The sequence below is a fragment of the Orycteropus afer genome, unplaced genomic scaffold (assembly GCF_000298275.1).
Source record: "Orycteropus afer afer isolate SDZICR_OR568_19922 unplaced genomic scaffold, OryAfe1.0 scaffold00061, whole genome shotgun sequence".
Classification (NCBI taxonomy): domain Eukaryota; kingdom Metazoa; phylum Chordata; class Mammalia; order Tubulidentata; family Orycteropodidae; genus Orycteropus; species Orycteropus afer.
The window spans coordinates 4,051,314-4,063,486 of NW_006921648.1; the positions used below are offsets into that span (position 1 = coordinate 4,051,314).

Here is a 12,173-nt window from a genome sequence, read left to right on the forward strand (position 1 = left end):
GTTATGTGCCGTCGAGTCGGCCCCGACTCATAGCGACCCCTCCTTGGGTTTCCGAGGCAGTATCACTACGGAAGTAGGATTGCCCAACCTTCCTTCAGAGGAGTGGCTGGTGGGTTTGAACCGCCAGCCGTCTGGTTAGCAGGCAAGTGTCTTAGCCACTATGCTACCAGAGCTCCTATAGACAGTTCTTAAAAGAGCTGAGCGCTCAAGGCAGACACTTCACCAGTTAAGCTAAATCTACTCTTCGGGTTTAAGAAGATTTTAGGGGGTACTTTTGGTTTACGGTTTCAAGATTATCTCAGGGCAGTAGTTTTGGGAGGTTATCCAGCCTCAGTGGCTGCAGAAAGTCTGGACTCCATGAGAATTTGAAATTCTGGTCTGCATTTTCCCCTTTTGATCAGGGTTCGTCTACTGAGTCTTTAATCAAAGTGTTCGTAGTGGAAGCCAGGTACCACCCAGTTCTGGTCTCATGGCAAAGGCTCCACAGGGTTTTCTTTTTTTTTATGGTGACTTGGGTGACAGAGCAAATTCACTTTCCATAAGCAGTTCACATATACTTTGTCTCATGACAATGACCACAGTCCACCCCAGTTCCACAGGGTTGTCAATGCTGAGTTTTGGAAGATTGCCAGGCCTTTCTTCCAAGGTGCCTGTGGGTGGAACTGAATCACCAACCTCTTGGTTAGCAGCTGAGTGTTTTAACCACGGACACCACCTGGGACCCCCTGGGACTCTTTGTTGTTATGTGCTGTTGAGTCGGACCCGACTCATAGCAACCCCTTCTTGGGTTTCCGAGGCAGTGTCACTATGGTAGTAGATTGCCAACCTTCCTTCCAGGGAGTGGCTGGTGGGTTTGAACCGCCAGCCTTCTGGTTAGCAGTCAGGTGCCTTAGGCGCTATGCTGCCAGAGCTCCCCCTGGGACTCTTACCTTCTGCAAAATATCCAGTAGCAGCTGAGCATCTGACGAATCCCTTAACTTCTCTTCTAGGCTCTGATTGGAGGAGAGTTTAAAAGAAAAAGGGATGTCAGGGAGTTTCACAGGAACACTGAACATGAACAGCACATGCAAGGTGCTTAAGCGTCCCTTCCCAGGACTTGGAGCCAGTCGGCACTGGAAGACCCAGTGGCTGAGAGCCTCACCTTGGGATGTCATGGACACACCTGGATGTGTCAAAGGAGGCCTGCGACAACTGAGTCAGATGGGGGCCGGTGAACAGGAATATACTCTAGACCTATGATACATTCAGCTGAGGATAATCTTGCATGGATACTAGTGATACAAAATCACCACAGTCATTACAGAAGCAATAGAAGACAGACTTGGAGTAATTCCTCACAGACAGCCAGACACCTTGGGGGAGAGAACCACCAGGTCTGCTGACTCAGGACCATAGCACTGGGGACACCAGGCTCAACTGGCATAACATAATACATAAAAATCTTATTTCACAACCTACTTTACTGAGTAGTGACTGGGGTCTTAAAAGCTTGTAAGCGGCCATCTAGATGCAATGATGGGTCTTTCCTTGTCAAGAGCAAAGAAGAATGAAGACAACCAAAGATGCATGGAAACAATTAGTCCAAGGGACTGGTACACCGTTTAGTCCTCAGCCTATATAACCATGAGACCAGAAGAACTAGAGAGAGCCCAGCTACTACTGTCAACCACTCAGAGAGGGATTGGTGCAGGAGATCCTGGATAGAGTGGGAGAACAGTGTGGAACAAAACTCAAAATCATTAAAAAAAACAAAACAAACACAAAAAACAGGTTTGCTGGCTGATAGAGCCTGGTGAAACCACTGAGACTATGGCCCCTAGCTACCCGTCAGGTCTGGAACTGAACCCACGCCTGTGGCTTCCAGCCAAACAACAGACAAAAGTGAACATTTACATCAGGTAGATACACTCCTTGGAGAGATCAGTCATGGGAGAACAGAAGGGCAGTGCTTGCACAGGGAGACAGCTCGGGGGGAGCAGGAGTGCATGGCAAGGCAGGACACAGGAAAGGGGTAACTATGGGGAGGAAGCGCGAAGAGAGCCGTTACACTGGGGAACTGTAGACGATGTCAGGAAACAAAATGTCTGTGAACTGCTGTATGGAAAATGAATTTGTGAACTTTCACCCAAAGCACAATAACAAGGAGGTCTGCTAGAAGCTAGAGTCCTGCATGCCATCCGCCCTTGCTGCTCAGCTCTCACTCGAGTTGCACACTAGCTACACAGCTGAACTGGCTGGCTGGGAAGCTGCCGTGCACTTGATCTCAGAGTCCAAACAAAAATACTGAATGTGCAAATGCCAAGCCCAGTAAGCAAACGCCCGCTGTCCTCTTACAGGGGACCGGAGCCCAGCAGCTCACTGCAGCTTGAGTCAGGCTGATCGTCTCGTTCGGCATGTGATGCTGGGTAAGGCATTTCATTTCTGCCAAGCTCCTCATTGTCGCTGTTGGGTGCCGTCCATTCCGACTCACAGTGACCCCATGTGACAGACAGGAACTGCCCCATGGGGTTTTCTCGGCTACGATCTTTATCCTGGGTAGGTCTGAACCTCCAACCTTTTGGTGAGCAGCTGATTGCTTAACCGTTGTGCCACGAGGGCTCCACACTTTAAGAGGCCTCCTCTCTGACCTCATCTCCTGCTACTCCTGCCCCACCCTATCACTCCCCACCAGGCACACTGGCCTCAGTGCAGTTCCCAAACACAGCTAGCTTGTTCCCACCACAGGGCCTTTGCATGGACTGCTCCCCAAGACCTTCCCATGGTCAGCTGCTCAAATGGTGCTTCTGTGGGAGCCCTTCCTTGACCCCCCTACTTTGATGAATCCTCCCTCCCTCCCCCCAAACTGCTCATTTCACAGCTCCCTGTTTTACTGACAACACACCCACTCTCCTTATACCAGACAGTGTTTCACTCTATTTATAAGGTTTCCAGCAGCCAATTTTTTCAAAAGTGGATGGCCTCGTCTTCTTTCTAGTCTGTCTTAGTCTGGAAGCTCTGCTGAAACCTATTGACCACGAGTGACCCCATTGTCATCTGAAATACCAGTAGCACAGCTTCCAGCATCACATGCCACCACAGTATGACAAAGTGACAGAAAATCCAAAGAGGAAGAAATTAAAGTTGTTTACCAACTTCTGGAGTCTGAAATTGATCAAATGATGTATTGCTAATTACTAGTGACTGGAATGTAACAGCTGGAAACACAGAAGCGCATCGGTAGTTGGGAAGTATGGCCTTGGTGAAAGAAATGATGCTGGAGACCACATGACTGAATTTTGCAAAACCAACGACTCATTCACTGCAAATGCCTTTTCTCAACAACATAAATGGCAGCTACACCGTGGACCCCACCAGGTGGAGTGCACAGGAATCAGACTGACTGCATCTGTGGGCAGAGATGATGGAGAAGCTCAATATCATCAGGTCAGAACAAGGTCAGGAGCTGACTGTGGAACTGATCATCGACTGCTCAAATGCAAGTTCAAGTTGAAGATGAAGAAAATTAAAACAAGTCGCCAGAGTCAAAGTAGGACCTGATTATACTCCATCTGAAGAACAGATTTGACATACTGACCACCAATGTCTGAAGACCAGATGAACTGTGGGATGACACAAAGAACATCATACATGAAGAAAGCAAAAAGTCATTAAAAAGGAAAGGAGGAAAAGACCAACAGGGATGTCAGAAGAGACTCTGAAACTTGAATGAAGAGAGCTAAGGCAATGGAAGAACTGAAATGATGAAGTAAGAGTTGAACAGATTTCAGAAGGTGGCATGAGACGACAAAGTCCAGTACTGTGGCAGTTGTTCCCCGTGATGAGACTGGCAGTCAACTCCATGGTGCGATCTACTACCAGCAGCTGAGTAGCGGCTTTAGGGATGTGGTCTGCTTCCCGTATATAAGCAGCAGCTTTGGGAATGGTCTCCAGCTTAGGGCATCTTGAACCCTGCACGTAGCTGAGTTGCTGTTCAGCAGCCTGCCACGCTCTGCTGATCTTAGGACTTTCAATGGACTTGAATCAATGGCCTGCTGTATGGTTTGGTAACATCGGGACTGTGCCATTTTATTTGTTGACCTTGGGCTTGTCAGTCTCAGCAGCCAGTAGCTGCCCGAGTGAGGAGATGCCTCTACTTCAGTGGGCTGGAAGCAAGAGGCAGAGCTGAAGCCCAAGGCTGAGAGGCTTTCACACAGCCCCTGGAGCCTGGCACTTGGAACTCAGACTTCCAGCCTCCAAATATTGTTAAGAATAAACTCCTGTTTGTTAAAATCATCCCATTTGTGGTATCTTCTGTTAGAGCAACACCAGGTAACCAAAATAAGTACTATATAATGAAATATGCAAAGACCTGGACTTAGAACCAAAAGGGAAGAACACTCTTGGCATTTCTCAAGCTGAAAGAACTGAAGAAAAAATTCAAGCCTCTAATTGCAATACTGAAGGATTCTATGGGCAAAATACTGAACGACACAAGAAGCATCAAAAGATGGAAGGAATACACAGAGTCACTGTATCAAAAAGAACTGGTCAGTGTTCAGTCATTTCAAGAGAGAGCATATGATCGAGAACCACTGGTATTGAAGGAAGAAGTCCAAGGTGCACAGAAAGCATTGGAGAAAAACAGGGCTCCAGGAACTGATGGAACACCCATTGAGATATTTCAACAAATGGATGCTGCACTGGAAGCACTCACTCGTTTATGCCAAGAAATTTGGAAGACGCTACCTGGCCAGCTGCCTGGAAGAGATCCCATTTGTGCCCATTCAAAAAAAAAAAGGGACCCAACAGACTGTGGACATTATTAAACAATATCATTAATATGACATGCAAGTAAAATTTTTCTGAAGATAATTCAAAAATGGTTGCAACAGTACATTGAAAAGGAACTGCCAGAAATTCAAGCCAGATCCAGATGAAAGCATGAACAAGGGTTATCATTGCTGGTATCAGATTGATCTTGGCTGAAAGCAGAGAATACCAGAAAGATGTTAACTTGTGTTTTATTGATTATGCAAAGCCATTCGACTATGTGGGCCACAACAAATTATGGATAACATTGAGAAGAATGGGAATTCCAGAACACTTCATTGTGCTCATGAGAAACCTGTACGTAGACTAGGAGCAGTCATTTGAACAGAACAAGGGGATACTGCATGGTTTAAAATCAGGAAGGGTGTGCATCAGGGTTGTATCCTTTCATCATACATATTCAATGTGCATGCTGAGCAAATAATCCGAGAAGTGACTATATGAAGAACATGGCATCAGGACTGGAGGAAGACTCATTAACAACCTACAATATGCAGATGACACAGTCTTTCTTGCTGAAAGTGAAGATGACTTGAAGCATTTACTGATGAAGATCAAAGACTATAGTCTGCAGTATGGATCACACCTCAACAAAATAAAACAAAAATCTTTACAACTGGACCAATAAAGCAATATCATGATAAATGGAGAAAAGACTGAAATTGTCATGGATTTAATTTTACTTGGATCCACAATCAACACCAATGGAAGCAGCAGTCAAAAAATCAGACAACATATAGCACTGGGCAAGTCTGCTGCAAAAGCCTTCTTTAAAGTGCTGAAGAGCAAAGATGTCACTTTGAAGACTGCGGTGCCCCTGACTCCAGCCACGTTATTTTCAATAGCCTTATGTGCATGTGAAACTGGGCAATGAATTAAGACAGACCGAAGAAAACTTGATACATTTGAATGGAAGTGTTGGTAAGGAATACTGAAAGTATCATGGACTGCCAGAAGGAACAAATCTGTCTTGGAAGAAGTACAGCTGGAATGCTCCTTAGAAGTGAGAATGCCCAGACTTTGTCTCAAGTACCTTAGTCATGTCAGAAGGGACCAGTCCCTAGAGAAAGATACCATGTTTGTTAAGTGGTCAGCTGCAAACCAAAAGACGTTGGTTGGACCCCACCAGCTGCTGTGCATGAGGAAGACAAGGCAGTCGGCTTCCGTTAAGATTTACAGCCTTGGAGGGCTAGGGGGTAGTCTATTCGGTCCTACAGGCTCACTGTGTGTGGAATCCCTCAGTCAGGAAGGGGTACTACAGCCCTTCCACCACAGGCAGAGCTAAGAGCCTTCTCTGCGATGATTTAACCCAATGCCTGATCATTCCGATGAGAACGGAGGCTGAGGTCTGGGGCCTGGCCAAGCAGCTGCTTCCCAATGATGCACAGAGTAATGAATTTAGAATAATGACCGCGAACTGTCCAAAACCCCTGAAAATCAGCCCAGAAGCGGTGTCACCGGCAGAAAGGCTGTGGACGGGGGGGACCCCGCATTCAGTCCATCCCTGGAGCTCCCTTGGCGTGGCAAAGGGGGGAAGGTCTGCTTCCGGGAGGCCTGCGCCCCTCCCGGCAAGGCTCCGATCCCGGAGGGTCGGGGCCCTCGCGGGCAGGGGCCCCGGACGAAGGCGGGAGCTGAGGGCTGGTTGCGAACGCTAGCAGCTCACGGCGTGCACCTTGCAGGGGCCTGCACTGCCGCGTGTGCGCTCAGCTAAGCCCGGGGACTAGAAGCGAGACGTGAGAGTTCCTGAACCGGGAAGGAGGCAAGGCCGGCCCCAGCTCACGTGGCAGGAAGGTCGGAGTACCCGGCCACGGAGACGCCACCCCGAGCCCGGGTCCCACTCCTGAGCTCGCCGCACGCCCCCCACACTGCCCACCTGCCAGGGGAAGGAGCGCAGCGCGCGCGCGGCCAGGAAGCGGCGCTCGAAGATCTGCAGGAGCAAATCGGCCTCCGCACGCTCCTCAGACGCCATGGCGGGGCGGAGCCAGCTGGCGTTGCCCGGGTAACAGGGCGGAAGCGAGGCCGTAGCCGAAGGAAGGCGGGCCCAGGCATGGCTGAGGCGGGACTTGGGACCCGGGAGGCGGGGCCGACATTGCGTCGTCACCGGGAGGCGGGGCCGACGTATGCGCGGGCACCGGAAGGCGGGGCTTGGGGCCGCAAGGCGGGGCAACGTGGGCTCCAGTACATCCCGAGAGTCTTGGCATGGGCCACACTGTCTACACAAGGGTGGGGCGACCTAACGCATCCGTGGCCCCCTATCCACTCTGCCGCTCTGAGACGTGGTAAGAAGGATCCTGACCATCCTCACTGCTCAGCCCTAGTCCGAGGGTGCTATGTGATCTCAGGCCATTGTCGCCCTTGGAAAAGCATGAAGACAGGCGGCTCGCCCCCACTCCCAAGCCTTTGCGTTGGCCCCTGCATTCACCAAGCACTTACTTAAGCACTGTCAGGCACTGGGCGTATGAGAGTGACTTGATGAGAGTGACGTGATAGCTGGGGTTGTGTGTCACCTTGGCTTGACCATGATTCTCAGTGGGTTAAGCAGTTGTGATGTGGTAATTTCCATGATGAGAGTGGTTATACATGCTTTGAGCAGGCAATCCATTGAAAGGGAGTTTCCCTAGCGGTATGGCCTGCTTCCAAAGTATATGTGGACATCCTGGGGAAAGAGCACCTTCTGTGGATCTGGATCCTGTTGTGCTGCCTACAACTGTCCGTGAGCGAACAATCCTCGTCACTCGCTGGAGTCTACAGCCGGTGTACTGCCTGGCAACCTTGAGCTCCTCAGTCCCAGCAGCTGTGTGAGTTGGGAAATGCCTCCAGTTTGAGGTTTGATCCAGGAACTTGGAACTTGCCAGCTTCTATAAGTGTGTGAGCCATTATCCTAAGATAAATTTCTTTCTCTCTCTTTCTCTAAGCTTTACTGGTTTTGCTTCTCTAGAGAACACAGCCTAACACATTTGGTACTGGGAGTGGTTCTAGAGAGACAAAATTGTAAAAATGGGTTTCCTAAATTGGTTGTCACCAATTCTGTTTTGGTTCTCCAATTTGGTTACTTGTAAAGTCACTGGTGACTCTGCCTCCATTAGTAAAGAGGGCCCTGCTAATCTGTGGCATGAGGTGGCAACATTAATATGTAGAATAGCACCACCAATAGATCAATGGTTTTTGAGAAGTGAGGCTCTGGGTGATCGGATATCTGATACTTTTCTGCAATTTTGTCAGCATGAGGAGTATAAGGAAGCTGGTTGGTTGGTCTTACACTAGACAGTGTGGTGAAAGAGATGAGCTCAGAGCTGCTGAGTCTCGGTGTAAGCGCTGCATGAAAGACCTCAGTGTTACCAGTTGTGCTCTGAAAGAAAGCCTTATTTCTTCCAGTAACAGAGCTAATATTGCCAAAAACCAAACCCAGAGTCTTCTTGTAAGGGTGGGTGAATTACAACGCCAGTTGAATTCCCAACCCAGAATGGTGTCTGAAGTTAAAGTGAGGGCATTGATTGGAAAAAATGGGATCCTGAAACCTGGGATGGGGACAGTGGGCAGAAAGTCAGGAGGATGAGGATATGGAGCCTATAAATTCTGTTGAATTCTCCCTCCCATCTGAAAGGATTGCTATAAAACCATTATCCCTTCTACCTCCATTTGATGGGATTAACCCAGCTGTTCCTGCTGGGTCATTGCCTGAGGTAGATGCCATGGAAGACATTACTGAATGTTCTCAGGAACTTCCCAACCACCCATTGTTGCTGCTAGACCTATAACTAAAGTTATGTCCAAGTGAGCCCCAAAAGATGAAGTACAAAGTGTGACTGAGAAAGTGGTATGCTACACATGAAAAGACCTACCTGATTTTGCTAACATGTACAGACAGAAACCTGGACGATATGTGTGGGAATGGCTGTTGAGGGTGTGGGATAATGGTGCAAGGAATGTAACATTGGATTGGTCTGAGTTTATTGATTTAGGCCCACTAAGTACAGATTCTTCATTCAGTGTTTCAGCTCGAGAGGTTAGGAAAGAATCTAATTGTTTATTTGATTGGCTTACTGAAGCATGAATTATGCGGTGGCCTACTTTAAGTCAAGTTGAAGTACCAGACCTGCCTTGGTATAATGTAGAAGGAGGTATCCAGAGGCTTAGGAAAATTGGCATGTTGGAATGGATTTATCAGATGAGACCCCTAGAGCCAGCAATGGAAAGTCCAGAAGACATGCCTTTCACCAGTACAGTGAGAAACAAATTTGTCAAGGGAGCCCCACCATCCTTGAAAGCTTCTGTGATTGCTATTTTATGTAAGCTAGGTTTGGCAGTGGGAACTCTCCTAATTGAACTAAGACACTTAATTACAGCGGGGCTGATTGGACCCCGTGGTAGTAGGGGCCAAGTGGCAGCAGTTAATCAACAAAGACAAGGTGGGTGTGGTTACCGTATGGACAGCAGACTCGGAACAGTAATCAGAATACTCTGACTTGTGTGGAATTATGGCATTGGCTGCTTAGGCATGGTGTTCCTAGGAGTGAAATACATAGTAAGCCTACTAAATATTTACTTGATCTGTATAGACAAAAGAATTCTAGGTCACATGAACAGCAGTCTAGATTGAATCACCAGAATACAGTCACAACCCCTCAGTCAATTCCCAGACTTGAGTTAGTTTACAGACCCACAACCCCTTGAATGAAGGGGAGGCCAGATCTGCTTGAAGAAGGACCCTACTACATTGCCAAAAATTTATACTGTCAGTCTTTCTCCCAGCCTTTTCCAAAGGGAACTGAGGCCTTTTATAAGAGTGACTGTTCATTGGGGAAAAGGAAATAATCAGACTTTTCAGGGATTACTGGATACTAGTTTGAACTGACACTAATTCGAGGAGACCCAAAGTGTCACGGTGGCCCACCAGTCAGAGTGGGGGCATATATATGGAGGTCAAGTTATTGATGGAGTCTTAGCTCAGGTGCATCTCACAGTGGGTCCAGTGGGTCCCTGAACCCATCATGTAGTGATTTCCACAGTTCCAGAATGCATGATTGGAATAGATGTACTGAGAAATTGGCAGAATTCCCACATTGGGTCCTTGACATGTGTAGTAACGACTATTATGGTATGAAAAACCAAGTGGAAGCCATTAGAACTGCCCTACCTAGACAATTAGTAAACCAAAAGCAATACCATATCCCTGGGGGAATTGCAGAGATTATTGCCACCATCAAGGACTTGAAGGATGCAGGGGTGGTGATTCCCACCGCACCACATCCCCATTTAACTTGCCTATTTGGCCTGTGCAAAAAACAGATGCATCTTGGTGAATGGTGGTGGATTATTATAAACTTAATCAGGTGGTGACGCCAATTGCAGCTGCTGTTCCTGATGTGGTTTCATTGCTTGAGCAAATTAGTACATATCCTGGTACTTGGTATGCAGCTATGGAGCTGGCCAGTGCCTTTTTCTCAATACCAACTTCAAAAGACCATCAGAAGCAGTTTGCTTTCAGCTGGCAAGGCCAACAATATACTTGCACAGTGCTTCCTCAGAGGTATATAAATTCCCCAGCACTATGTCATAATTTAGTCCATAGGGATCTTGATTGCCTTTCCCTTCCACAAGACATCACACTGGTCCATTATATTGATGACATTATGCTGATTGGACCTAGTAAGGAGGAAGTATCAATGACTCTAGACTTATTGGTGAGACATCTGCATGGTAGAGGGTGGGAAATTAACCCAACAAAAATACAAGCACCTTCCACCTCAGTGAAATTTCTAGGGGTCCAATGGTGTGGGGCATGTCGAGATATTCCCACTAAAGTGAAGGATAAGTTATTGTATCTGGTTTCCCCCACAACTAAAAAAGAGGCACAACATCTGGTGGGCCTCTTTGGATTTTGGAGGCAACATATCCCTCATTTGGGTGTGTTGCTTTGGCTTATTTATCAAGTCACTTGACAAGCTGCTAGTTTTGAGTGGGGCCTAGAACAACAGAAGGCTCTGCAACAGCTTAGGCTGCCATGCAGGCTGCTCTGCCACTTGGGCCATATGATCTGGCTGATCCAATGGTGCTTGATGTGTCTGTGGCAGATAGAGATGCTGTTTGGAGTCTTTGGCAGGTCCCTGGTGTATCGCAATACGGACCCTAGGGATTTTGGAGCAAAACCCTCCCATCCTCTGCAGATAACTCTCTCCTTTTGAGAAACAGCTTTGGCTTGTTACTGGGCTTTAGTAGAGACTGAATGCCTAACCATGGGCCACCGAGTCACCATGAGGCCTGAGCTGCTCATCATGAACTGGGTGTTTTCTGACTCACAGAGTCATAAAGTTGGACGTGCACAGCAGCGCTCCATCATTAAATGGAAGCGGTATGTCAGAAATCGGGCTCAAACAGGACCTGAAGGCACAAGTAAGTTGCCTATGGTCTCCACTGCAGTCACATTACCTTTCCTCTCCCAGTCTGCACCTATGGCCTCATGGGGAGTTCTTTATGATCAGTTGACATGAGAAAACTCATGCCCAGTTTACAGATGATTCTGTGTGATATGCAGGCACCACTTGAAAATGGACAGCAGTGGCACTGCAGCCTCTTTCTGGGACTTCCCTGAAGAACAGTGGTGAAGGGAAATCCTCCCAATGTGGGGAGAACTTTGAGCCATGCATCTGGCTGTTCACTTTGCATGAAACAAGAAATGGCCAGATGTGTGATTGTATACGAATTCATGGGCTGTGGCCAGTGGCTTGGCTGTATGGTCTGGGACTTCCTGGAAGGAACATGATTGGAAAATTGGTGACAAGAATGAATGGGGAAGAGATATGTGGATAGATCTCTCTGAATGGGCCAAAGGACTAAAGATATTTGTGTCTCATGTGAATGCCCACCAAAAGGTGACTTTGGCAGAGGAGGACTTTAACAATCAGGTGGATAGGATGACACACATTCAGTGGAAACCAGTCATGTTTTTCGCCCAGCTACTTCTGTCATTGCCCTGTGGGTTCATGTACAAAGTGGCCATGGTGGCAGGGATAGAGGTTATGCATGGGCTTAGCAACAGGGACTCCCACTTACCAAGGCTGATTTGGCTACTGCCACTGCTGAGTGCCCAATCTGCCAGCAGCAGCGACCAACACTGAGTCCATGATATGGAACCTTTCCTTGGGATGATCAGCCAACAACCTAGTGGCAAGTTGGTTACATTGGACCACTTGCATCATGGAAAGGACAGCGTTTTGTTCTTACTGGAATAGATACTTATTCTGGATATGGATTCGCATTCCCTGCATGCAATGCTTCTGCTAAAACTACCATCTGTGGACTTACAGAATGCCTTATCCACCATCATGGTATTCCACACAGCATTGCTTCAATCAGGGGGCTCA

General features: G+C 47.8%; 2 protein-coding genes across 2 annotated transcripts in view; both read right to left on the reverse strand.

Moving 5' to 3' along the window:
* Positions 1–6,778, reverse strand: part of EEF2KMT (eukaryotic elongation factor 2 lysine methyltransferase) — a 13,527-nt gene extending 6,749 nt beyond the window's left edge. Inside the window, exons 1-2 of the mRNA XM_042780778.1 lie at positions 6,683–6,778; positions 930–992 (exon numbers count right to left, since the gene is read on the reverse strand). Coding sequence (XP_042636712.1) covers positions 930–992; positions 6,683–6,778 — 159 coding nt within the window. The remainder of the gene's footprint in view (positions 1–929; positions 993–6,682) is intronic.
* A 128-nt stretch (positions 6,779–6,906) lies between these two features.
* The window catches only part of LOC103196071 (ectonucleotide pyrophosphatase/phosphodiesterase family member 7-like), a 50,732-nt gene continuing 45,465 nt past the window's right edge, over positions 6,907–12,173 (reverse strand). The window contains exon 5 of the mRNA XM_007939721.1: positions 6,907–7,022. Coding sequence (XP_007937912.1) covers positions 6,907–7,022 — 116 coding nt within the window. The remainder of the gene's footprint in view (positions 7,023–12,173) is intronic.